This window comes from Silurus aristotelis, assembly GCF_946808225.1.
Source record: "Silurus aristotelis genome assembly, chromosome: 17".
NCBI classification, from domain to species: domain Eukaryota; kingdom Metazoa; phylum Chordata; class Actinopteri; order Siluriformes; family Siluridae; genus Silurus; species Silurus aristotelis.
In genome coordinates, this window is record NC_139590.1 from 13,525,595 (window position 1) to 13,553,334 (window position 27,740).

The 27,740-nt window shown below is 35.8% G+C and overlaps 1 protein-coding gene across 4 annotated transcripts; it reads left to right on the forward strand.

Annotated features, from left to right (window-relative positions):
- Nucleotides 1-239: 239 nt before the first annotated feature.
- On the forward strand, nt 240-27,061 carry LOC310739673 (choline transporter-like protein 2). Of its 4 annotated transcripts, none has more exons than XM_083565832.1 (22): nt 240-397; nt 11,843-11,891; nt 12,529-12,602; nt 13,573-13,657; nt 13,836-13,920; nt 15,141-15,251; nt 15,403-15,463; nt 15,594-15,717; nt 17,891-17,974; nt 18,156-18,268; nt 18,534-18,665; nt 18,848-18,947; nt 19,298-19,390; nt 19,724-19,808; nt 20,751-21,013; nt 21,930-22,024; nt 22,220-22,323; nt 22,568-22,641; nt 22,747-22,817; nt 22,902-22,987; nt 24,143-24,227; nt 26,461-27,061. In XM_083565832.1, the coding sequence occupies exons 1-22, from the start codon at nt 367-369 to the stop codon at nt 26,559-26,561; spliced, it is 2,106 nt and encodes a 701-aa protein (XP_083421958.1). In that variant the 5' UTR covers nt 240-366; the 3' UTR covers nt 26,562-27,061. The 4 variants fall into 4 exon arrangements, with proteins under 4 accessions (XP_083421958.1, XP_083421956.1, XP_083421957.1 ...); XM_083565831.1 differs by lacking the exon at nt 240-397 and adding an exon at nt 7,482-7,939; XM_083565830.1 differs by having other exon boundaries at nt 244-397; nt 22,747-22,987.
- The last annotated feature ends 679 nt before the right edge of the window (nt 27,062-27,740 follow it).

Sequence of the window (27,740 nt, forward strand, 5' to 3'; positions counted from 1 at the left end):
TAATAATAACACTGTTTTTCTCTTCCAGAACAAATCTTATCAAAACTATGTTTTAAGAGTAATTATTATTAGTATTATTTACTATTTATCACTAGTCTATATTTTATGCTATTGTAACATTTCGGTCAGTTAATGTTTTTGATTTCAGCTCATTTTAGTGACTGTAAATAGCGGATTCAGTGAGCTTCTGTGATTGGCTTTTGTCGCTGTCAATAACAATGTTTCTCTCTCTCCGATTGGACGCGCAGACTTTCCTCTTTAATATGTTAGAGAAGTGTTTGCGCCATTAAACTCAGCCTACTGCCGTGCTGATCTACTGTACTGTAGAAGCCTTTCATCTCTCGGGATTTTTACATTTATATAAAGATGGATATAGAGGGCGAGGAAAAAAAATACGGTGAGTAAATAAGTAGAAATAACGGTGTGTGGTGGAATAACGGTGTGGGGTGGATATGAGAACAGTCAGGGTGTGTAGTGTTTACAGTTCCAACAGACTGCTGCAGTACATTAGGGTTGTTTTGCTGTAGTGTTGTTAAAGAAGACTGTTGTTGAAATGTTGTTGAATCGTTTTTAGACATTGGTGTTATTTTACGCCACATTTTAATCCTAGTTTCAGCTTTAACAGGGTGATTTGGGTTCAGCATTTGTTTAAACTCCCACCCAGTGTGATAAGATCACTTCTGCTTCCACCATGTCTCACTGTTTTCCGTGTTATGGTGACTCAGTAACTACCAAACTGACAAATTTATCTTCAATGACGTTTTTTTCCAGGCTTCAGTCAGTTCACATAGGTTTCTCCTTTCAGTTTCCTTTTTAGTATGCATACTAAGTTTACTTTAATATTTGCCTTATCCAGCCTAAAACCTTCCATATCTCTCCATGTCATGTGTTGAATTGACTTGGTTTGAGATAACTGTCTTGCTGCATGATGATGCATTTCTGCCCAATTGGATTAGAAGACTTCTGGATTCCTTCTGCTGTTACCACCGAGTTACATCAATAAAGATTAGTTCCAGAAGCAGCCATGCAAACCCAAGCCATGCCATTACCTCTGCAAGCTTTGACGATGAGCTTGTACGTTTTTGGATCGTGAGCAGATCCTTTCTTTCTCCTCTATTACTTTGGTAGAGGTAAATCTAGGATCTGGGATGTTTGTGGCTCATTTTTGTATTGTTTGTGGATTTCAGTTTGACTTTGTAGAGTACAACATGCCAGCAGAAAAAAAAATGTAATGTCATATCAAGTCTGGATAGTGGAAGAACAACGAACTGAAGAAACCTCTGTGAATTTCTCTTTTTGCCTCACAGGAGAGCAATGAATGACAAAAGTGTACGTTTATCACTGATGTAGAATTTGATATACAATAATATGATACATATAATATGTATAATTTTAGTTTTATTGTGGTTTTTTAATTCTTTGCATTACTTTAGCTGTAAATGTAAATGTGTATTATTAAACTAACATGTGCATGTGGTAAGAAAAAAGGATGTGCGATAACTCCCTAACTATAACTTTAACACTTCATGAGTTGTCTTGTCTACTTAGAAATATTTTGCTGTGAGTGAAGATCTACATGCATTGGTATGAGTTCATGTGACAAAGTGAGCTCTCAATCACATAAAGCTTATTAGTTATTTTAGGTAGTAGTACCTAATTTCTGAATATTTCTGACTTGTTAAAATGAATTGTGTGTGCGTGTGTGTGTGTGTGTGTGTGTGTGTGTGGAACCTCCACAACTTGGTACTTTAATTAGCATGCTGTAGTGAATGTCAGTAAAGGGTTTGGTCTATATACAGTCGTCATAATCATAGTGGTCTGAATTGCTGTCTGTCATTTAAGGGCAGCGCAGAGTCGTGGGACATCTGATCTAAGGGCCTTTTTTAAATGGAAGATCCCCAAAGTGTAGTCCAGTTCTATTTTCTGTCATGCAGCTTCAGTTGGTGCAGATGTTTTAGATTAAGCATTATGTATACATTTTAAAAGCATTTTCAGAATGATAATGGTGAGCAAATGATTTGTGTCTAAAACATGTGTCTGAGCAACAATGAAAGAAGCAAAGCATTTTATTATTATTTTTTATTTATTTGAAATAAATATAGATGTTCAGTGTTAGATCTGTGGGTTTGGTCTTTATTGTGGCTGTACTTTGGCTTTACTTTGGATGTGGTAAAATGTGCTTCGAAGTATGTATACTAGATAAAACAAAAGAGAGAGATTTGTTGTAAGAATTAGGCAACTAATGGCTACTTATAGTTTGTCAGTATTATTAGATGGGGTTTTTATACCCTGAAATCTGCTTCCTCCTTTCAGTATAAGTTGGTATTTAAGTGTTGGTTTTTTTTGTCTTGAGCTGAAGGTGTGACGTGTACTCAGCCTGCCTTTTCTTCCCCGGGTTTCAAAAAAGTACTGCAAAGAAAAAAACGGGTAACAAAAGGAGGCACAAAGAAAAGAAAAAAAAAAGACGAAGTGAAACTTGAGGGGAGGTAGCATTGTATTTCTAATGTTGCAAGGAACAAACGTTGAAAAAATCTCTTGGTTTTGTTTGTAAAATATATAATTTTAACTGGCTTTTAACTGTGCATTGCATGTAACATTAAGTTAAACCAGTCATAAGATTTAAATGAGAATGAAACAAAAGTGCTCTATATGTAAAAAACATGGGGGTTACGTTAGGAGGAAGCAGGTTTTGTGAGTGTAAGTAATTCCTGAGTTTTTTTAATCACTTTTTCATGTTTCTATCTCTGTGTTCAAGATACCACGCAATAAGAAACAATCCATTACATATATTGTGGCACAGATGAAAGAAATAGGCTTCTTAGATCCAATTTAAGTGATTCATTTTGGGTCTGTTCATACTGTTTCTTTTTTTTTTCCTTTCTTGTGTATTTCAGTTGAAAAGTTAGAGAAAAAAAAAACCTAACTTAAAATCCAAACCCCAACCAGCATACTAGATAACACCAAACAAAAACTCAAACCAATTGTCTACATTACGCTGTCAGTGGGCACATCTTGATTAAAAGGTTAGGTGCTCCAAATATTTATCTTTCTATTTTGTGGAGGGTGTGTTCATGTAATCACGATTCGTGTGTTCTCAGCTTTCTGCCTGCGTTTAATGCCCTTCCTTTTATTTCGAAACAAATTGTGCAAGCTATCGTTTTAAGTAAGAATTGCCAACCTTTAAAAAAATTGTAATGAATCAATAAAGTGTGTTATTTCATTTATTTATCTCAAGCATGGAGTCTTCTACTGAAACACTGGTTGCAAAATGGGAGAATTTAACCCTGAATACAGAGTGTATCTCATGCACATATTCACACATAAGCACAATTTAACGTAGCCTGCTTGCATTTAAAGGTTGGGAGGAAACCAGATAACCTGCATGAACTGCGTGCAAAAGCATGGAGTAAATACACACAGATAGTATCTGTAAAGGAGTATGGTGCTTTTTAATCTCAAACTTGACATTATTTTTTGTTTCTGTCATGCATGAAATACAGTAAATATTTTCTGGTACACAGCCAACTTAGTATATTAAAAGACGTACCTAATGGGTGATTAGAATCAGCCCACTTAAAAGCAGTAATGAGCCCAACATATATTGCTCTTGAGGTGTATTTTGTCAACATTAATATATGTGTCAAAAGAACAGATAGACAAAAGTTGAAGTGGCGGGTGGCATAGAGGGTCATGAAGCCGCCATACGTGAATTCCATGCTATTTTTTAAAAATAAAATAGGAAGGTGGGCATTACACAGATGGCTAAAGACGTTATGTCAAGACTGTGAGTAGATTGTGTTTTTAAGAGATTCTATAAAACTGCCTGCCTTTTCTTTCCTGCTGAATAATGTTTTCCTTTTTGACACCACAACCCTGCATCCTGGAACCTGAACTGAGTTCATTTCTTTACTTGGTATTTTAACATTGTTGTTAAATTTGTTGCTATTAATAATAATTAGCCAGTGGATAAAAAAAACACACTTTAGATTTTTTTTAATTTCTCTGTAACATGGGAAAACTCAAAAGTGATATCAATTAATCCATCTGTTATTCTTTAAATATATTGTTAGCATCAATAGTGGGCCGTCAGACTTTTTCCAGGCCTAAACACGATCAGAATCACTGACCTATTTTTTGACCTATAAATATGTATTAAATTAATCCTAGTAAACTATTCTCTTTATTTCAGAGCTTTTCGCTCAGATGTGCTGCTTCTTGTAGTGTTTGTTTACGTTGCATTTTCTATCCAATCAGATTTCGAGTTTGTCCCACTGAAGCCAACTTGCAGCCATACAATAGCACTGGCATTTTCACGTCTTTTGATTTGATGGTCAGAGTAGGGCTGTTGCTATTGATTATATTAGTAATCGAGTATTCTACCAATTATTACAATGATTGAGTAATCGGATAAGAAGTACTTTTTCTTTAATAAAGATACTAATACAGTGGTGTGAAAACGTGTCCTGTTTTCTTTTTTTTTTTTCATGTTTGTCACACTTTAATGTTTTAGATCATCAAACTAATTTAAATATTAGTAAAAGATAACACAAGCAAACACAACATGCAGTTTTTAAATAAAGGATGGTATTATTGAGGGAAAACAAAATCCAAAACCACATGGAGCCATGAGAAAAAGTGTTTGCTCCCTAAACCTAATAACTGTTTGGGCCACCCTTAGCAAGAACAACTGCAATCAAGCTTTTGCGATCACTTGCAATGAGTCTGTTGCAGTGCTGTGGAGAAATTTTGGTCCACTAATCTATGCAGAATTGTTGTAATTCAGCCACATTGGAGGGTTCAGGTCAAGACTTTGACTAGGCCACTCCAAAGTCTTCATTTTGTTTTTCTTCAGCCATTCAGAGGTGGACTTGCTGGTGTGTTTTGGATCATTGTCCTGCAGCAGAACCCAATTTTGCTTCAGCTTGAGGTCACGAAAAGATGGCCGGATATTCTCCTTCAGGATTTTATCATAAACAGCAGAATTCATGGTTCCATTCATAACAGCAAGTCTTCCAGGTCCTGAAGCAGCAAAACAGCATATTTTACTTTTGGTATGATGTTCTTTTTCTAAAATGCGGTGTTACTTTTTACGCCAGACGTAATGGGACACACGCTTTCCAAAAAGTTTAACTTTTGTCTCGTCAGTCCACAGAGAATTTTCCCAAAATTCTTCTGGCAAAACTAACACGAGCCTTTATGTTCTTTTTGCTCAGCAGCGGTTTTTGTCTTGGAACTCTGCCATGCAGATTATTTTTGCCCAGTCTCTTTCTTATGGTGGAGTCATGAACAGTGACTGTAACTGAGGAAAGTGAGGCCTGCAGTTCTTTGGGTGTTGCTGTGGGGTCTTTTGTGACCTTCTGGATGAGTCATTGCTGTGCTCTTGGGGTAATTTTGATTCACCGGCCACTCCTAGGAAGCTTTTCCATTGTTCTATGTTTTTGCCATTTGTGAATAATGGCTGTAACTGTGGTTTGCTGGAGTCCCAAAGCGTTAGAAACAGCTTTATAACCTTTTCTAGACTGATAGATCTCAATTACTTTCTTTCTCATTTGTTTCTGTATTTATTTTTGCTCTCAGCATGGTGTCTAGCGTTTGAGGATCTTTTGGTCTACTTCACTTTGTCAGGACTTTGTCCTATTAAAGAGATTTCTTGATTGGGAACAGATGTGGCAGTAATCAGGCCTGGGTGTGGCTAAATAAATTGAAGTCAGGTGTGATAAACCACAGGTTTAACAAGGGGCCAAACACTTTAGCCTTCATTTAAAAACTGCATGTTGTGTTCACTTGTGTTATCTTTTACTAATATTTAAATTAGTTTGATGATCTGAAACATAAAAGTGTGACAAACATGCAAAAAAAAAACCAAGAAATCAGGACACACTTTTTCACACCACTGTATACAAATAAAAGAAAATAAGAAAATAAGGCCTCTTAAAATAAACAGGAAATTTGGTTTCCTTTTTAGAATCATTTACATTTTTATTGCTGAAATTGCATACAAGAATATCCATTTAGTGCATTTAATTGCCATATTAATGTAAATGTAAATACAAATATATACACTAAACAATTGTAAATAAAAATGTATTTTAGATTACTTTCTGGCACTACAAAGGGGGTGACGCTGCCTGATTGGCTAAAAAAAATGTGAGAAAAAAAGTCATAAAAAAAAAAATAAAAATCAAAAAAATAACGTGTAAATAATGTCGCGGAAACAGGCTTCCACATTATTCTTCTCCTTGCCCCTCGCCGTTTGCTCCCCATTCCTCCATTTTTATTTCGTCTTCTGTGTTCCCTCTCAAGAGCGCTTCATAGTTGGTCTGTGGGAAATGCAGTGCTCTGTGTGTAGTTAAATAAACTAAACAGAGCATCGAGGCAAAATAATTTGATGGAATTTTGTAATTGAATTACTTAAGTTACTCGAGGAATTGTTCCAGCTCAAGGTCAGCGCGCACAAACCTTATCTGTAGCAAACCGCACAAGCTCAGATATATTTGTGTGGATTTTATAGCTTTTTTTTTCTTCTTTTCATTCCACAATAGCTGACAGAGCAGAAAAAAATCTTTTGGTTGCAGATATACTTACAAGGTCATTTACAAGGTTGAATATTTAAGAAAAGCTGTATATAGTGAGGAAATGTCAGTCAAAACAGTTCAAATAAGTTGTTTCAAGAACCATAAATAATTTTGCATTTGTTTTCTGTAAAACCTAGACAAAAACACAATTTTCACTGAATGAAATGCCAAAACCCAGGGCCATTTATGAGTTTGTTAATGCTTATGTTAGAGATGATGTATGTGGGCTGAGCTGCAGTGAAAGGAAATTTGTTGAATCGTGTTAATTGAGTTTTTGCTTTAGTGGAATTCATTCTCAATGCATTAGATACCTGTGTGTGATGCAGCGCTTTGTTATACTGTGTTTCTGTATGAAATTGGTGGTTTCTATAGTCGTGACATCATAATGATGAAATTAATTGGTGGGTTAAATTCAGGTAATTCACAGCCGCCTCTGGTAGGCATTGAAAAATCGCTGTGCTAAATGTGAATGCTGCTTTTGGAGAATAATCAAGATGGCATTGTGTTTAGTGTAATGGTTCTGATTGTGCTTTTGTCTTCTATAACCAAGATATGAATACTGAGTAGCTGACGTTTCAGTCACACTACGGCTAAATTGTTTATTTTTGCTCCGCTAGTGGAAATAGACCCCAAGGACTCCACACCTAGCTATTTCATATTAATTAGAAGGCGTGTCTGAGGAAAAGTGGCACCACATTTTTAGCATCATGCTTCAAGCCCATAATAATTTTCGATTCTTAAAATGCATCTCTTGTCTATCGACGGTTTCCCCAACATTGATGTAATGATAGTTTCGAAGTATGAAGTTTAATTTTACATTTTACGTGGTGATTCATTGCACGGGCGGAGTGACTCAGCGACCCCCTCCCTCCCACGCGCTTGTCTTTAAACCAATCATATTAGTTTGACCGGAACTAACTTTGAAGAAAATTCCTTTAAAAAAAAGATGGAGAGCGTTTTCTCAGGGAATCCACGTGGTCTAATAATATTCGCACTCCGACTTTAATTAAAAGGCAGAAAACACGTTAAAAGCTGGAAACTAAACTTTGCAAACGAACTGAAACTAACAAATAAATGCTAAGCGTGTCTACTTCCGGTTCTACTGGTTTCTCACTCAGGGGCGTGGAAGAGTTCAGTCCCGAGGGCGGGCGCGCTACAGTTTTGGCCTCAGCGCTTCACTCAGCTTTTATCGCATATTGCAATTTGTTCCGTATCGCACATTGTGTGTGTGTTTTTAGTCCTGAGAGACGACCAGACGCTCCAAGCAGCAGCGAAGAGAAATAAAACAACAAAAACCTCGTAAACTGAGCGGCTGAGTGTCGGGAGTTTCACAATGCCGGAGGAAGATGATTACAAAAAGCATGGTAATGCACAGTCTGGGAAATCTACACCGAAGTTCATTTAACAGACGTAGTTTCGTTCTGGTGTTTGATATCTAGAACAGCGTTAATGTTATGGCGCATTTCTGTTATTAATTTCCTACAGCATTTCACACCATGTTGAAAGCGACAGTTCTACAAATAATACGGATCTTTGCGTTTGTTTGTGTACAACCATTTTCAGTTGCTGCTTTTAGACTGGATTATAATATACAGGGCTAATGGCGCTATACATGATGTGAAGTGAAGGCACGTTTCGACACTTTTCTGCATGTCTAGGACTTGTTTTGGGGGGAAAACAAAAATGAATTTCGATAAATAGATGCAAATATTACGAAGTCGAAATGCCATAAGTGGTATTAGTTGGTCTTGTTGGCACTTGTGTGCTGGTAGAGACTGTGTTTGAGTGTGTGTTTTATGTTCCTGTGCTAGTTGAAGTGCTGCTTGCTAATGGAGTTGACTTCCTTTGTGTATAGCGGGGATACACCCTTTTCCTTCCCCTGCATGCCTGCTCGCATAATATACCCAGCTCGTTTGGTGTGAGTTTGTGGTGAAGGGCATCAAAAGTCATAAAAACATTTAAGGAATTCCTGCATAGAAAAGTCCCAAGTTTAAAAGAAGCAATCTATCAGACATATTTTTTGTCAATACCTTGGCATGTGCGGACACTGCACCTTAAAAATGCATGTCAGTATGGGGAACCATATGCTGTAACTGTAGAAAATATATATATTGTGAAAATGTGGGAAGTGTTGAACAAACACTTAGCAAGAACGACGGTGTCAAATCAGTTCGTGGGCAGGTGAAAAGATGAACCAACATCTTTTTTTTTTTTTTTTTTTTTTTGGCTGCTTGCCTGATGCCCCATAGGAGCTATACTCTAAAATCCAGTAATTAAATATATAATCTAAAATTAGCTCAGCAGAAATTAAGTGTAAAATGGAAACTGGTTGAAAAAAAGACTAATGGGTGGTAAGCTACAGCGACACGATCAGCACTCAACTCTTACTTCTTGATTTTTGTCTAACATTTTTAGATCGTTCATTTTTGAGTGTATGGAAATGCTATAAAATGTTATTGAAATCGTCTTGGATTTTCAGATGCATTCATGTATGTCTTATCTGTTACACCAGATTACAAACTTGGAATGCCATCAGTCGTGAACTCTGTTGGGAGGAATTATAGCCTAATTAATTATTTTCATGAGAATGCAGCATATCAGTCAGTCTCAAATTCATGCTTGCATATTATCTGATTGATCTAATTTATCAATTGAGCCTGCTTTTTGTTGTTGTTGTGTTTTTTATTTTTTTGGGCTCATGTTAGGCGAACCTATACAACTGCACTATTCAACCAGTCAATCATGTGGCAGCAGGCCAATGCAAAACATCATGCAGATACAGTTCAAGAGCATCAGTTAATCTTAACAACAAACATCAGAATAGGGAGAATGTGTTATCTGTGTGACCGTGGTTGTGGCATTAATATTGGTACTGTGAGTGCTAATCATTTAGATTTTCACCAACACTCTCAAGGGTTTACACAGAATCGTGATCAAAACGTCTGAGCAACACCTTTGCGGTTGAATATGTGTTGTTAATAAGAGAGCTGTAAAAAGATTGACCAGACTTTTCTCAAGTGGCAGAGATGTCATGGCATAGTTGATGTTAAATTTAATTGAAGCTCATGGCCGATATCTATATGATTTGAATGTATTGTGCTGCTGCCAGAAAACTGGCTTATGATATTTATGTAAATATATAATTGTACAGGTGTCCTAGTGAAAGATGTGGTGAATGCATATAGATAGATTGTATGTTAATAGGCGTGGTCCCGTTGTTTATGCTAAATCTGGATTGAGAGCTGATTTATTTATTTATTTAATTTTTATGTTCCCCTTCTCTCACACACCACAAACAAACACTGAAGAAAGCAAAAAAAAAAAAAGAAGCCCAGCCCAACACTTGAGAAAGCTCTTGTTGATGATTCTAAAAGGTTGCATATGGGGAAGCTTTTATTATTTTTATTTTTTGTAATTTGTGAAGATTTCCCCCCTAAAGTGCAGTGTGGGTGTAAATGTTTCTTTGTAAGGATATGACTCAATCTTAAGCTACAATATGATCCATTTGCAGAAGGCTTCCTAAACGGAACCTGTCCAGTCACCAGCCTGGAATGCCAGTTGTAGAGTGTGTTGGTACAATTCCAAGCAGGAATGCTGACACTTATGGCCCACTCCATTTTACTCTTTTTCAAGGTTTAATTTGTTATGGTCTTGTTTATGGGCTAAATTATCATGCTCTCTTTTATTATTTCATTGAAAAAAAAAAAGGACCTTGTTTTTGTGGGTTTTTTTCCCTTTTTTTTTTTTTTCTGTCTGTCAATTAAGCTTGAAACATGTTTTAGGTTAGTAGGGAAAAATCTACATGGGTATAGTGAGGGCGATAATAATCTAAGTATCGTGGTGGGGCAGAGGTGGTGTGCATGTGGACGTTACAGTAACAGTTGAAACAGGGATTACAGTACACCAGGTGGTTGGCAATAAATGATATTTAAATCCATGCTTACAGCATTGACATGACAAATATGTGGCAGTCAGTAGATCATAATGCCACATTCTGGAGGGGCCATGTTTTAACCCTTGCAAAGGCCTTCCTTATTTACTATTACTGTTAAAATTGTAGTAACATTCCAGTTGGTGGTATCAGACCAAAAGCTGATGTCACTGTGCCTATTATTAGGCATGAATATTACAGCAGTATTTTGTTAAAGAAGTTTCAGAGAATAAAATATAGATGATGAAGTATATTTAAGAAGAAGAAATTATGAATTATAAATAGACCAGTTTAAACAAGTGTCAAAAGAAGATATTGTTAAGGCTTTGATAGCTTTCACTTTCAGAAGCAGGACTTGTAATCAGTGTGGAATGTAATTGGTTTGAAGTTTAGCTTGAAATATTCCGGGGTAAGATTTTTTTTTTTTTCTGGACATACACTGGAGCTGTTGAAATGAGCTGAAATTGTACTTCCAGAGGCAGCAGTGGAGCTACACAAACATCCAAATTTCTAGTCTAAAAGGTTATAAATATTGTGTTCCTCTCACAGCTTCATGTAGTGTTTTTTAGTGTCACTCTGTTTCCTAAATGCTAATGGAATTTTGTGGGGGTAGATAACTGTTAGGCAGATTTACTGCAGCTTTTGATTTCACAAGAACTCCACGATAAAAAAATGTAATCAGTGGTTAAAGGGAAACAATTTTTTGATCATCCATAAAATTTTTCATATGATTTATAAATTGCCTATTTTGACCTATTTTAATCATACCATACCAGTGCTCATACTAACCAAAGCTCTTGGTGTTCCATATATTTCTCTTGGATCTCTACTTTTTTGGGGTTTTTTTGTCCATGTGACCAGAAGACCAGAGGTGTCAGGGGGTCAGTGAAGTGATGGTGGCACAACTACATGATATAGACTGTTGCAATCCATATTTATTATTGAATTTGATCTGTTCTCTTGCCTTTGTAGCTTTTATTTTTTTTATTTTTTTATTTTTTTTATTTTTTTTGAAAATAAGTTAAAACTTAGAAAATCAAGTCAACAAATTACAAAGCCAGAATGCTGGCCGTTATAATTGAATAAAATAAAACGAATAAATGAATAAAATAGACTTTAAATCAACAAATCTAGATTGTTTATTACAGTAGCAAATTGTGAATGGAATTTCTGACTATAAAAATCTTTTATTGTTTGTGTTGTTTCTATAAAGTCTCATGCGTTAGCATATGATTAATGGAAATGTTAATTAATGCAATACATTGGATGATTTTGGCTCGTTTTGTTTCAGCACATTTCAGCATATAGCCAACTTATTTATTTTTTTTCTTCACAGGTGAACCCAGAAAATATGACCCTAGCTTCAAAGGGCCAATCCAAAATAGGTAAGAAACAGTTTTTGGTTAAAAGCTGTGTTATTTACACGAAGTGCTAATAGTGTCTGTTGTTTCAAAAACTGTACAGTTTGTTGTACAGCAGCATAATAAGCACCCCAGAAGAGAGGTGTGAAATTGCTCACGTATTACAGTCATGGTAAACTTGGCTTGGGTGAACTTTTAATTATGTGAACAGTGCTGTGTTGCATTTGAATGTGTACTAGGAGTGTAACACAATACCCATATCTGTATTTGTATAATGCTCCAGGTTGTTTGTTTAAACTTGGAGTGGGCATGGCTTAAACCCAAAAGGTAGAAATGGCAGCACTGTAAAACCCAAACGACCACAAAGTAACTAAGGGCCTTTCATTAATTTGTTAATGTACATGGTCTTTATTTCAGCTTCATATCCAAACATGAAAGGAAAAACCTTTAGCTCATGTGACATTATGATACTGTCCTTACACACCTTTCCCTATTCTCAACTAAATTCCCTGTGATTCTTCTTGGCAAGCTTAAAAAGAAAAATGATTTGAATAATGCTTTTATATGTGTATCCCTTGTGCATATACACCCAAGTGTAGCTCTGTATGGAATATAATGCCTTTTGGAATGTAATTGTACAAAATTGTGTTCTGTTTTGCAGAGGCTGCACAGACATTATTTGCTGTATTTTTTTCATCGTGGCCATAGTTGGATATGTCGGTGTGGGAATACTGGGTGAGTCACTGGCTTGATTTTAAAAGGCAAGACGGTCTGTATTTATAGTCTTTGTGTTCATGTCTTTACCTGCGTAGACAAAGGAGGGGTAACAGACTATAGGTTTATGTAATTATGGCTTTAAACAGATAATGGGAATACACACCAACACAACAGATTAGGCGATTATGGAACTATATGCTGTAAGTCATATTAAATTAAAAGGGAAAAAATGTAATAGCCATTTTCTGACCTCAGCGTGGCCCATCTCTTAGTGTTCAAGGTTTTTATTTTTTGAAGTCAGTAGAAGTTTTGTTAGAAAAAATAAACGATGAACAGATATTACAATTGCCATACAATTTCTAGCCTGCATTATTAGCTAGTGTTAGCAGGCGTGAAAGAATTAATAATGTAATCATTCCTGTTCAAATTAATTAAAAGTGCCCATCTACAAATCACTACACTTTGAAATCACAAAATCACATAAATATGATTCATGCTTCGTAATCTTGTCAGTTGCCCTGCAAAATTTTCTTTTTAGGTTTATTAAAAATATTCATGAAGTTAAAACTGATCCTGGGCCTCGTAATTGTTCATGTGCTCCCAGGCTCAGTAAGCTTGTTGTGGAAACAATCCCATTTTTTTGGGTGGACTTACTGGGTTGCTTGCAAACTGAATGAGTCATTGTGGTGCAATTTAAAGTCGACTCCCTTTATTTCTCCAGCCTACAGATTTTTGTGGAAGACTCAACAAAGCATTGGACTGTAGTCTTGTATGTTCAGACATACAGTGCATGCCATGTTATGTAATACTATAGCTTGAATACGTGCCTCATATTGTGCTTCATGTTCTTACAACACTTTTTTATATATATATATATATATATATATAACATAGCGTTTAAACATTAAATATTCACAACACTAAACATTGTAATGTTTGTGTGTGTTCAGTCAGTCGTCACTGTTTTCTCTTTCGTTTTCCTCTGCAGCATGGTCTCAGGGTGACCCTAAGAAGGTGATCTACCCCACAAACAGCAGAGGGGAATTCTGTGGTCAAGCTGGAACTCCTTTGGAGTAAGTTGAAATGCCAGACAGCTGAATCTCTTCTTGATTAATGTTAATTCATAAAGCACATGGAGGATGAATAGGAAGCTTTTTTTAATTCACCTCTGTGGCCCTTGTTTCTCTCTGTCTTTTTTGTTTGTATATGAATAATTTATGGTTTGTACATTTGTTTTTTTTTGTTAAACAGGAAAAAGCCCTACCTGTTCTACTTTAACATCCTGAAGTGTGCTAGTCCGATAGTCCTCCTAGAGTTCCAGTGTCCCACCACTCAGGTACTTCCGGTCTACCTTTGCGCTTATTAACAGATTGCTCGATTGAATAATATTTTGACAAATATGGCAGTGCATAAAATGGAGTTTTATGCTCAGGGGTTCTGTATATATGAGAAAGTAAACAATTGAGTACTAATACATTTAAAACTATAAACCTAACAATATCCTGATGTTGCATTCATGTTTATAGAATAGAAATATTGTGCAGATTATGACTAGGCTGTTTAAAGGGTTGCGAGAAATTCATAGATGCCCCTCGCAAATGAAAGAAACAGTTAATCAAACTAAAAGTTAAAGCTAAATTTAATCTTGTTTTACTTTTAATATACTGTAATTTCCGGACTGTTAAGCGCACCCATATATAAGCCGCTCCCACTGAATTTGACAAAGATTTTTATTTGAAACATAAGCCGCACCTGTCTATAAGCCACACTGAAACTAATGAACTTTACACAGGCATAGTTAAAGACAGTGTCTGTAATATGCTGTGGCTCCTTTAAGAGCAGAGCGTCATTTTGGGAATGGCCTTTTTTCGGTATTACTGCATGTGTGCAAGGCCGAGGAATATGTCCTTATTATTTTCTGATGCTTATTTCTAAGTTTATTTGACTAACCCGTAACGCTGTTGCCAAAAAAAATAAAAAAGCACAAGTTTTAGAAACCTGTCTGTGCTTATATGATTTCTGTTGCAGCTGGAATTACAGGTCAAACGTCAGAGGAACCTCATCCATATTTATGATGTGCTGCGGCCCGATTCAGTGGGAGCGCATCTGATTTTAATATAAAGAGTTTCATTGTTTCACCTAAACCTGTTCGGCAATTTCATTGGTCTAATGTTATGGTGCTCAGTTTTTTGGCTTGAAGTTTGTAAAACCGGGAAAAACCCAGGAAAAATCCATAAAATAGCCGCTTCGTTGTTTAAGCCGTGGGGTTCGAAGCGTGGGGAAAAAATGAGCGGCTTATAGTCCGGAAAATACGGTAAACTAGATGACCCATTTAGTGCTGAGTGAGAGTGTCTGTATCAAGAAACATAAGCAGTGTGTTGTAACTTATAATTCATTAAATGGCATGTCAAGATTGTGAAATTGGTGTTTTAAATTTTTTGACATTGTATCAGGTTGGTAATGTAAAACTGTAGTTGGGATGATATTAGGGAGTTAGTATGATCATTAACCAAAATAACAGGCCTTTTATGTGCTTTTCTGTTTCTTTATTTTCAGATTTGTGTGGAAAAATGTCCTGATCGATCCATGAATCTGGTAACTGCCAATGTTCATCCCGAACAATGGGAATACTACAAATCCTTCTGTATATATGACCCAGGAAATATGGTAGGTAAAATATAGTGCGGAAACAAGAAGCTTCAGATCTAAACCACTTTATCCTGGTGTGCATGCGTTTTTTGTCTGCCTGCCTGTTTTCTATCTGTTGCCATTTTGTTACAGTTGATTTTAAATAAATTGAATTTATTTTGCTTCATAGGCCTTTACGCAGATTCTTAAAGAAGGGCTTTGTCCTGGTGTGCTCATACCTACCAAACCATGTAAGGCATTACATTTACTCGTATCAATTTTATTTTAAACAAAAATGCTGGCCACTTTATGATTAGTAAGCACATTTTACCATGAAGATATTGCTTGATTTTGTAATTTTATTATTATTTTCTTTTTCAGTTACCCAGAGGTGTTTCCCTGCACTTGGCATAAAAGGAAATGAGATCACTATAGGAAACCGTACTGATTTTAAGGATGGACAGGGCAACACTGTAAAGGCCAGTGACCTACTACCTGCTGTAAAGTGAGTATACACACAGATACTGATGTGAGTAAGATTATTTACATGTTGTGTGTTAAATAAACGTATGCCAAACCTTATTTTGCTATTGAATCCCACACACATCTTCAACAGGTGTTCTTACATTTTTTGAATGGTAGAAATCATATATTTATATTTGTAAAATTTTATTTGAATAATAAATCAATTTCTATTTAAATAACATTACAAATAATATTTGATTGTATTTTTATGTAGCTACTACTAACAATGTAATAACACTTTTTTTAATTTTATAGTTTTTTAAACAGTTAAATTATTTATATTGCTAAGATACATTTGTTATTCCAAAAAAAGCGTGTGACTTAACATACAATAAGAGCACAACAAATATATATAATAATTTTCTTCTGAAAACTAAAGCAGCTTTAAGAAACCACAGGGGTTGCATAAATAAACCGTTTTGACTCCCACAATCGTAGTTGTTATTAATGAAATGCCCGATGTTAGTAATCAAGTAGTGTGACTACATTAAAAAAGCAGAATCTTAATGAATTTGATGTTTTGCATGCTTGTGTCCTAACGGCAAAAAGACAGACCCTTAGCCATGACCTCAGAATAGCATTTGCTGCTTCTTGTCAAACTGGAAAGTGATACAAGGCCATTTCCAAACAATAAAAAAAACTATTCTACAATGAAAATACATTGTTTACAAATGAAGAGCCTTCAGGACATGTGCAAGTAAAGAACCAACACAATGAATAATACCAGAGCTCCATATTGAAACATACAGATGTGCAAAATTGCATCTGAACAAATATTTCAGCAGTATTCGTCGGTCTGACGAGCCCAAGTTGGTATATTTATCATACACACACTTTTGAATCACCAAAACCACCTCATACCAACGGTCAAGCACTGTGGTGGTGATGTAATGATTAGGGCTTGTTTTGTAGTCACGGGACCTGGGGAAAATAGCAGTCTTTGAGACAAGGATGAACTCCACCATACACAAATGTCCCTGAGGCAGGTGTGAGGCCAATTTTCTAACATTAAGCTGGGCCAAAGTTTGGTTCATGCAACAGGACAGTGATTGACTTGAACATCAAAAGAAGAAGGAAAAAGAAAAGTCTTTGAATGACAGAGTGAAATTTCAGACCTTAGGTGAACGTAATCTAGAGGAAGGAAAAGAGACTGAACTAAGTGAGTGACAATGTGAGAGACTGAAACTATTACAGAAAAACTTACTTCGGCTAAGGTTAGTTCTGCATAAAAAAAAAAAATTTTCACCCACTTGATTTCTGAATGTTTGTTGGAGGAGGAAAAAAAGACTATTGATTTATTATAGAACATTTAGTTTTCACCTGAGGTTTTTTGACTGTGTGGTCCTCACCAACATAAACAAACTAGGGCTCTTGCTATCTATTATTTTATTCATCGAGTATTCTTCCAATTATTCCAACAATTAATTGATTAATCGGATAAGAAGCACTTTTTTTTTTTTTTTTTTACTAAAGAGCGATACAAACATACAAGAGAAAATAAGAAAAGACTGGTTTCTTAAAACGAACAAGTAATGTTTCCTTTTTTTCTTTCAGAAAAATTTAAACATCTGAAAACTAAATCTATTTAGTGCATTTAAATGCCATATAACATCAACATACAAATATATAAATGGAAAAAAAAGTCACTGCGTTTTTATTGTTTTAGTTTGAAATAAACCTTTGTCTCTTTCTTTGGCCTAAATCATATGGAAGCCTGTTTCCTCCACATAAAAAAATAAAATAAAATCTGCACATTTCAGACTTTTATTTTTCTTAAACATCCAAAATCTTTGGTGCATCCACTGGTAAGCATGTCGTCAGCCTGAAGTTTGAAGCTGTTGGTGTATGAGCGAGGCTCCTCTGCTTCATCTGTCTTGTTTAGTCTCCTCCAGAGTTGATTGTTAGTCAGAATTCTCTCCAGGGATCAGACGCTTAGTTTCATACCATGTGATTCTATTGATTTGTAGCCAATTTTATTTTAATGTGTAAAGCTTTCTGGCACTACAGCCAAAACAAACCTCTGAATTAGGCAAACTTTTTATTTCATGTGGTGAAAATGCCCTTCCATATGAATCAATGAATGTTGTTGCCTTCCCACCTCCCAGTTCAAGTTTATTAATGCTTTTATGCTTTTATATTTCTTCTGCTTGCAGAAATGCCACAATAATTGCAGAAACTCGAATGGTGGTAATGAAGATCTTTGAGGATTTCACACAGTCATGGCATTGGATTATCATGTAAGTAAATGATGATTTGTCTGTGGAGACAAAAAATAAATGTATATATATATATATATATATATTATATGAAATCTGCTTATGTTTGTTAATAAATCTGATGATTAATATCACATGGTTGTTCTTAATACATTAATGTCTGATGTTAGAACTGAAGCTCATGTTCTGTGTGTTTTCTCAGTGGTCTGGTCATAGCAACAGTTCTGAGTCTGATCTTCATCGTATTGCTGAGGTTCCTGGCTGGCATCATGGTCTGGGTTATGATTGTCATGGTCATCCTGGTCATTGGATACGGTAGTGCCTTTGTCACAACATCTAAAGATGCATTTTGTGGGCTAGGAAACTTGTGTGAAAAATATGGTTGGATACGCTTCTGTTTATATGTGGTGGTTATAAAGATTTTCTTTTTCTAATTTAACTACATATGAAAATACAGTGTAGTTTTAGATTTTGAATCTAGTTCCTGTTTTTATTTCTTGACCAAGAGCTTTATTCAGTCTAAATTTGTACATGCTTTACTCTTTGCTCAAACATTTTCTATCTTTTATGTTCTGTAAAGGTATCTTCCACTGCAGTATAGAGTATGTTCATCTGAAGAAAAGTCCTGGGGCCAACATCACCCTCAGGGAGCTAGGCTTCCAGATGGACTTGAATGTGTACCTGCATATCAGGCAGACCTGGTTAGCTTTCAGTAAGTCACCTCAATTCACTTAAATTCACTAAAGCTGCACAGTGTACAGGCCATGTTTCAGTTTAGTTGATCCTAAATTCAGTTATACCTCGTTCAGCACATCTTGAGTTCTCTCAAGTCTATAGCATGTGTGGCATGCATAAGACACACACTGAATAATCTGCTTCTGTCCATCTCTGCAGTAATCATTCTGGCAATAGTGGAGCTCATTATCATCCTGCTCCTTATCTTCCTCAGAAAGAGAATATTAATCGCCATAGCTCTCATTAAAGAGGCCAGCAGGTATGTAGCAGCATGTGTTTCTCTTATAACCTTCAATAATTTTGTGTATCCAGTGCAAATTATTAGCAAAAAACTGTAAAACATCAACTCCATAACTACTGTGTTTTTACCAACTTTTCTTGTTGTAAAGGGCTGTTGAATAAAGAGCCAGTGTTCTGATTATAAATTCGTTATGGCTCTAGCAAAGACGACCATTTTACTTTTTTTTTTTTTTTTCTTTCTCACCAGTTTTTATAGGACTGTATTATGCCATCTCTTGTGAACCACGAAGCAAAAGGGGGCAGCATTTAGATATTGGAACTACTTTGAGATGAATACATAAAAAAAATAATCAATGCTATATTTTGCAGGGCCATTGGTCACGTGATGTCATCTCTGTTTTACCCTCTGTTTACCTTCCTTCTTCTGGCAATTGTCATTGCATACTGGGCCATCACAGCTATGTATCCTTCAACTCTGCCTTAATTGTGTGCATTATTCCATTTTGGAAATGTGTTCAGCCGTTCTGGTTTCTTTTCAGTATCTGGATGATGCATTATTTGCTTTTATTAACTTCAAGATAAAGAAAACAAGCAGGCTGGTAAGGAAATAAATGATTTATAGATTTCTATAATGTATAACTGCTGTAATGTTGAGATGATGCTGAGAACGTTCAGTTGTATTTATTCCTACTACAAATTTGCTATACTACTACATTTCACACCTTTTTGCTTGAACGGTGTATATATAATATAACACTCCAAGTGCTACAGAAACACCTTGACAACTTTGTTCAGCTTCCTGTCGACATCCAACGAAGCAGTGTACAAAGTGTTTAATCAGACTGAGTGCGTTTACGCAAGTTTCACCTGCAACCCTGAGGTAAGTGTCTTGGTACAAAAACAGTTTAGATGGCCATTGATTAATCAAGTAATCGGATCAGAAGTAACTTTCTTCATTAAAGTAAGAAAATAAGACTGGTCTCTTAAAACGAACAAGTAATTTGTTTCCTTTTTAGAAAAAAGCATTATTATTGCTGAAATTGCAAGAATATATGTGAAAACTAAACCCATTTAGTGCATTTAATTGCCATATTACATCAAAATGCAAATATATATATATATATATATATATATATATATATATATATATATATATATATATATATATATATATATATATAAAAAAATATAAAAAATGTGAAAACCTGGCGATTTCTTTGGCCTTAATCTTCTCCTCGCCCCTCGCTGTGCCATACGCACAAACCGAGGCTGAAAACGTGCGTAAACCATTTTCCACACAAAGGTTGTGATTTATAAGAAAAACAAACTTGATGGGAGAAATTGCGCACCTGTATTTTCCGGACTATAAGCCACTACTTTTTCCCCTTAGCTTTGAACGAAGTGGCTAATTTATGGGTTTTTCCTGTTTTTTACAAGCTTCATGCCAAAAAACTGAGCCCTGTAACATTAGACCAATGAAATTGCCGAACGGGTTCAGGCGAACCAATGAAACTCTTTATATTAAATCAGATGCGCTCCCACTGAATCGGGACGCACCACATCATAAATATGGATGAGGTTCCATCCCTGTTTTGTGCCTACACAACGTTTTTAAATGAGACCCCCAGAGTTTGCACGTGGTGCGTCAGTAATAATGGTACGTCTGGAAACACAGTGCTCTGTTTGTAGTTAAATGGACTCATCTTTTTTTTTCTTTTTTTTGTGTTCAAGTTATTAGATTAATCTTTTCAGCCCAATATAGATGTAAGGAAATCTAACCGATAATCTAATAACTTGTGTTGATGTGTTTTGATTGTTTCAGAACTACACCACGTCTGACATGAAGAAGAAATGCCCACAGTCTCAGTGCCTTTTTGCTTTTTACGGCGGCGAATCTGCCTACCACAAGTACCTCATTCTCCTGCAGTTTTACAATGTCTTCCTCTTTTTTTGGTGTGCCAATTTCGTGACAGCCTTGGGTCAGATGACTCTGGCAGGTGCCTTTGCTTCCTACTACTGGTCATTCAACAAGTCTCACGATATGCCAGCCTGCCCAGTATTTGCCTCATTTGGAAGAGCTCTCAGGTATGTGACTGACAACACCCTTCCCAAAGTCTATAAATAAATCTAAAATAAACTTCCCGGATTTTTCTTTGCTTTTCTGTTGACCCAGCAGTTTTACAGATGGTCTTGTTTTCTTTACGTATGCATACCCTGGTGTCTACTTATAGAGGGCTATTTGAAGGAAACCTCTGTGGCTTTAATATGGGTTCACTTGTCCCTTTAGAGCAAAGCTTCAGTACAAATCTATAAATGAGCAGGTACATTCTATGGGGAAATATTTCTCTCCTTATGGGATGAAAATGTCTTCAACAAAGCATGAGGGCTCACTGAGTGGTTCGATAATGGTATTAAAAAATTTCATTTATGTGTTATGGTCTTCAGGCATTCAGCCTCAACCAAATTACATGGAAATACCTTTTACCCAGTTCTTGAGGCTTATAGAATGCATGTGACGGTTTTGCTTCCTGTGTACAGTCAAAGGTTGAAAACATTCTGCAGATTTTGTCACATAAAATGTCATGAAAGTAATAGTCGTTTTGCTTGAGTAGAATATTGTACTAATCTTTCTACCTCTGATAATGTATTGAGACATGAAGTATCTCTACTAAATAATGGGTGGAACCTCTTTTCCCACAGGATGTAATGGTATCTTTGGAACTTGGATAAATCCTTTTTTTAAAATTCATTAATTTTTCTTTTTTTTTTTTTATAAGGTGTTTTGACTTATTGTCTAAAATTGAGTCAATTCTGTCCCCAGAATTTGACCCCACTTCTGTAGGGCTTTTGCATTTGTTGCCATAGCGTTTGTTATGAAATGGAGGGAAAGATGTAATTAGGAAACAATGTTGTGTAATGTGTAAAGACCCCAGATGAGCTACATTCTTTTTCTTGTATGCATTCCTAATTTGTGTGTGTATGCATGTGTCTGTGCCTATAGGTATCACACAGGCTCTCTTGCATTTGGTTCTCTCATCTTGGCTATCGTCCAGGTCATCAGGGTTCTGCTGGAATACCTGGATCACAAACTAAAAGGTTAATCGAAAGCTCCTACATAACCCGATCCAGTATGGATTTAAATAATTCATTTTAAATAAATAAATAAATAAATGAGCAGCTAGTTTCCAGAAGTGTAATGTCATTGTCGTTCAACCGCCAAACAAAGTAGAGTTTCTTAGATCCTTTACTGAGCTGTGTGGGTTACTGAGAGATTCTGGTTTGTCTTGACAGCGGCACAGAATAAATTTGCTAAGTTCATCCTCTGCTGCCTCAAGTGCTGCTTCTGGTGTTTGGAGAAATTCATCAAGTTCATCAACAGGAATGCTTACATCATGGTATGCGTTTCTGTGTGGGTTTCTGTGTGCGTTTTATGTGTGGGGTCGAAAATTCATATGTAGTTTTGATAGATTATTCAACATAGTTCATCAACATCTTGTATAGATTGTTTAGTTTTGTTTTTGAAGGTTTTTTTTATTTTGTATTTTATTATTCAAAAGACAAGATAAGACACTGGATTTAGCATAGGGTGAGCTGTATTATTCCAGCACAACAGGTAAACAGAGTTGTGTGCTCCCTCAGGTGGCCATTTATGGTAAAAATTTCTGCACTGCAGCTCGAGATGCCTTCTTTCTGCTAATGAGGAATGTGATCAGGTGAGTAAAGCAAGCAAACAATTAAAATAATAATTAAAAAACCCCACGTCATTGGAGATTAATAATTTTTTTTTAACCTCTATTATAATTGTTTTTCTCTTTTAGGGTGGCTGTCTTGGACAAGGTCACGGACTTCTTGTTGTTTTTGGGAAAGCTCCTTATTGTGGGCATTGTAGGCAAGTGTATATATGTGTGTGTGTATGTGTATATTTTAAAGATTACATCGTTCTATAAATCTTCTTTACATTTATTTCATTTAGGAATCCTCTCCTTCTTCTTCTTCTCTGGGAGAGCAAAAGGCGTGGATGTTGTACCCAATTTGAACTATTACTGGGTGCCCATTCTGGTAAGAGAGCAGTTTTCTTTAGCCACTGCAATGCAATAAAGAAACAAAATCGTCATGAACTGCGTCTGTAATTTACGGCTGCTGCTGACGATTATTTTAGTAATCGAGTCTTCCACCTATTATTCCATCGTGTAATTTAGAAGTACTTTTTCTTTTTCAAAAAAGCAACACTAAATGTACAAGAGAAAATAAGACGAGTCTTTAAAAAAAAAAGTTATTTGATTCCTTTTTAGAAAAAAATATTATTGCTAGAATTGCATACAAGAATATGTGAAATCTAAACCCATTTCCTGTATTTAATTGCTATTACATCAAAATACAAATATATAAATAAATAAAATCATAAACAAAAATATAAAAATAAATTTCAGATTACTCTTTTAAAAAAAAAAACATTGGATGCAACAAAAATGTTTGTGTTTAGAAATAGTCAGAATTGCAAGAAATAAAAGTAGCAAATTGAGACTTATGTTGGAATTAGGCAAACTTTTTTCTTTATATGGTGGAAACAAGCTTTCATATAAATCTTCTCCTTGTCCCTCATTGTTTTTTAACCATTTCGCCATTTCTTTTATTGTTCAGCGTCTTGTGTTACCTGTCCAGAGCACTCTAGAGTTTAGTGGGTGGTGCGTCAGTAATAATGGTCCGTGGAGAAACAATGCTGTGTATAGTTAAATAGAATAAACTTTATTATTTGCCTCGATTTATATATTTTTTTTGTCTTGGAGTTACTTAAGGAATCCGTTTTGGCCTCGTGCAAGAAATCAAAATGTTCAAAAATGTTTAGATAACTGTTTGTTTAGTAATTCTTTAGTTAAAAATCCTTTGCAGATCAAGCTCTAAAATATATAATTTTCCTAAAAGATCTAACAGCTTTTTTTTAGAAAGTGAAAATCATGGTTGATTGTTAGCAGTGTTGTGAAATTAGTCAAGTGTAAATGACAATGCCTTCATTTCTATCTGATCCTGCAGGGAAACCTTAAAACCCTGGGAAAGTAAAATCAACTAAACTGAATGATTGATTAATGTACGAGTCTAATGGTTAAAATGTAATTGTGATATTTTTTGGGCATTTCTCATGGTCCCCAGGTTAATTTTTTAGAAAAAAAAAATTAAACAGAACCAACGTTTAAGAATGTGTGTTTGTTTACACAGACGATCGCAGTGGGCTCCTACTTGATTGCCCATGGCTTCTTCAGTGTGTATGCCATGTGTGTGGACACACTCTTCCTTTGCTTCTGTGAGTACTGGATGAAATTTTTACCACATTTTAAACAATACTGGTTTCATGTGCCTGATCCAGCAGGAGCCTTATCTCCTGTACCAAATGCATTACATTTATCCTATACTGTAGGAGAAAAATATGTTGCAGGGTTACTGTTATTTTCCCATGCCAGTAAATGCATGAGGAGTATATGAATGACAGAATTAACCAGAGTGGTTTCTTAACTCTTTGCACTATCTATCTTCACTATTGAACTGTGCCATCTAACTAACATGCTACTCTGATGTCTTTTGCTGTTTAAATCTGACTTTATCCTATTGCTGTTTTTTCTCTTGTCCCTGTTTGTCTGCCCCTCTCTTCCCTTTCACACCCTTTCCCTTTCCTGTTTTCTTTGGCCACACTCCATCTAACATGACCTCACTCTCTTTTTCTTACTTTTTATTTATCAACACTTCAATGTACACACTCCAACATACATTTATACATTTTTCCTATGTGCCAATGCACGATTCTGCCTTTACGTTCTCTCGCTCACACACACACACACACACACACACACACACACACGCACACGTAAAAGGTGAGGACCTGGAGCGCAATGATGGCTCTGCGGCTCGGCCGTATTACATGTCGTCCACGCTGCACGACATCCTGTCGAAGAACACGGAGGCGCCTGCTGTCAATTCTCCATCGTCACCTCAGGAGGAAGAGGTCCCACTGAGAGCACAAAGGGTCTCCGTGGAACAATGCACTGTCGATGAGCATCCAGAGATTTATCCTTCTGTCTAAGTTTTATTTCTGTCTGAGCAGATGTTTACTTGATGCCATTACATGTGCAGAACGCACTCACCATCATGATTATCACTACTTGTCAGTCTGCACGATCTGTCGTTACTGTTATTATATACTAAGTGGTTAATGCTATTTATAAAAGAGAAATTTGTTTGAAATTCCTTTTTTTGTAAACAAAGCTGCTTGCAAGTGAGACAAAAAACATGGGATCAGCATGGACCCCACAGCGGTGGTGTGTCTTAAGCGTGGAGTAATTCTTAACAACCCGATTGCAGAGAATGTGTGGCCTAAAGCTTAAACCATAGCTAATATGAAATGTGGCGTACTGTCTTTTGTCAAAGGAATACTAAATATAACAGTAAATCAGGCATCAATAGCTTATACCTACATCACTCACTGAATCTATTTAGGGTGGAATATTATTATTATTATTATTTTTTTTTTTTTGCGTGCAGCCCATTGTACACTGACGCTGTTCTGGTGGTTAAAGAAAGTCTGGCACCTTTTTAAGACACTTGGTTTTTAGTATCATTTGTAACCTGACAGAATATAAAAAATCCAGTGAGTAACTGCAGTGTATTTAAGATAAGATAAACCTTTGATTGTACCACAGTGGGGAGATTTCTATGTTAAAGCAGCAAAGAAAAGAACTATATATAAAGTAGAGACATGGTAGAAATTTCATTTCAATATAAAATATAGTAGTAGTAAAAGTTTTTAAACTTTTAAATTTAAAAGAATTTGTTTTTTGGACACTTTTTATTTTATACTCACTAGACACTTTAATAGGATATACCAGATATAGAATAGATATACCCTTCGCTCAATAATTAAATTGTTGGTGTGTCAGGGTTTGTAGCAATGTTTAAGGAACGTGTGCGCAGTCCTTCAAACTTCTTGTGGTGTCATTTGTTCTGCAATAGGAATAATACTCTGCGCTATGCATTTACTCTTTACGTGTTTGTCTAATTTCAAGAATTTTGCTGATGATCCCCAGGCTGGACTTTGTTGTATTTTGTAAACAAGTTTTTGATGCAAATGCTATCACCAATAAGTGCTGCTGGTCATTACGCATGTTTCCGCCTACTATTTTACCAAAAGAAAAAATAGAAATAGGATCTGTCGGGTAGATTGGGTAAAATCGCAAAAATCTGCACTTTTTCCACACACTAAGCCTTATCTCTTTCTCAAAAAAAAAAAGCACCACTTTGCCTTGAACTGTAACCACAATGAATATACCTTGACTTCTCAACCTTTTTGTTCTTTCCTCTTTTAACTGTCTGAGTGGTGCCTTTCAAATCTGTCTATTACAATGCATAAACTTTGCTTGTTTTTCCGGTTCTTTTTTAAGGCTGTTAAGTCATTTGTCTTATTATTTATAGCCTAGGCGCCCCCCCCCCCCCCCCCAACTACCTTCCCATTACATATCCTTGCTTGTGTCCTTTCTTTTGACCAGTGGAAGACCTGGAGAGGAATGACGGCAGTGCAGAGAGACCTTACCTAATGTCCGAGTCTCTTCTTGAAGTCTTGAAAAAGAAGAATCGCAACAAAGAATAGTGAGAGAAAGTTGATGGATGCTTACCAGGTGCAGTAGCCCAATTCAAGGCCAAAGTGTTTGTACATGTTTTAGCCAATCGTCTTAAATGCATGCGTGATCGTGGACATGCCATTCGCCTGCCCTGTACTTTAAGGTGGAAAAGCAGCCCAGATCCTTATATTCTATGCAAATATGGACAGAAACACGTTTTGTATTTCATTGTAACTATGTTTTTGGAGTTTAGTTACAATACAGAATATTTAAAAAGGTGTTTTGATAAAGTTGCTTTGTGCTTGTTGTACTATTTTAGCATTATTTTTTAATATTTACATTCTGTTTAATGTTTAAAGACAATTTGTTCAATCTTTTAACATGGAAAGCTGGCATGACAGTGGTAAGCATTGCTTTTTGTGTTCGATCACTTGGGTTAATTTTATATTTGCTTTTTTGAATATGATTAACTGCCATTATTTTTTTGTTAAACTTTTCATATATATATAATAAAGATAAATTAATCGTATCTTTGCGTAAGTTCTTTTGTGTGATAAGCAGTTTTATTCTCACAGTGAGAGAATATGAGCGGTAGGGATTTTTTCTTTTTTAAGTCAAGGCTGGGTCACTTCTCAAGGTTTTTCCTGTGCTACAGCTGTGCACCGGTTCCGTAACGGTGAGTGTGTAGATATACAATTTCCTTCCTATTTGTGTCAGTGTTATGAAAGATAGATAGATAGATAGATAGTTAGATAGATAGATAGATAATTATATACTATCTATCTATCTATCTATCTATCTGTCTGTCTGTCTGTCTGTCTGTCTGTCTGTCTGTCTGTCTGTCTGTCTGTCTGTCTGTCTGTCTGTCTGTCTGTCTGTCTGTCTGTCTGTCTGTCTGTCTGTCTGTCTGTCTGTCTGTCTGTCTGTCTGTCTGTCTGTCTGTCTGTCTGTCTGTGTGTGTGAGTGAATAAACTGTGGTGTGAAAACCTTTTTTTTTTTCCCCCCATGTTTGTCACGAATGTTTCAGCTCATCAAACTAATTTCAAAAAAATTCAGTAAAAGATAACACAAGTGAACACATGCAGTTTTTAAATGAAGGTTTGTATTATTAAGGGAAAACAAACTCCAAAACTACATGTCCCTGTGTGGAAAAAGTGTTTGCCCCCTAAACCTAATAACTAAACTTTCACACAGCAAAATATTTATAG

Excerpts from the sequence above, each read along its gene's own strand:
- LOC310739673 (XM_083565830.1), top strand. The coding sequence starts at position 367 with ATGGATATAGAGGGCGAGGAAAAAAAATACG. Across the intron at positions 12,603-13,572 it reads TGTCGGTGTGGGAATACTGG|CATGGTCTCAGGGTGACCCT; the intron begins GTGAGTCACTGG and ends TTTCCTCTGCAG. Across the intron at positions 19,809-20,750 it reads GTTTCACCTGCAACCCTGAG|AACTACACCACGTCTGACAT; the intron begins GTAAGTGTCTTG and ends TGATTGTTTCAG.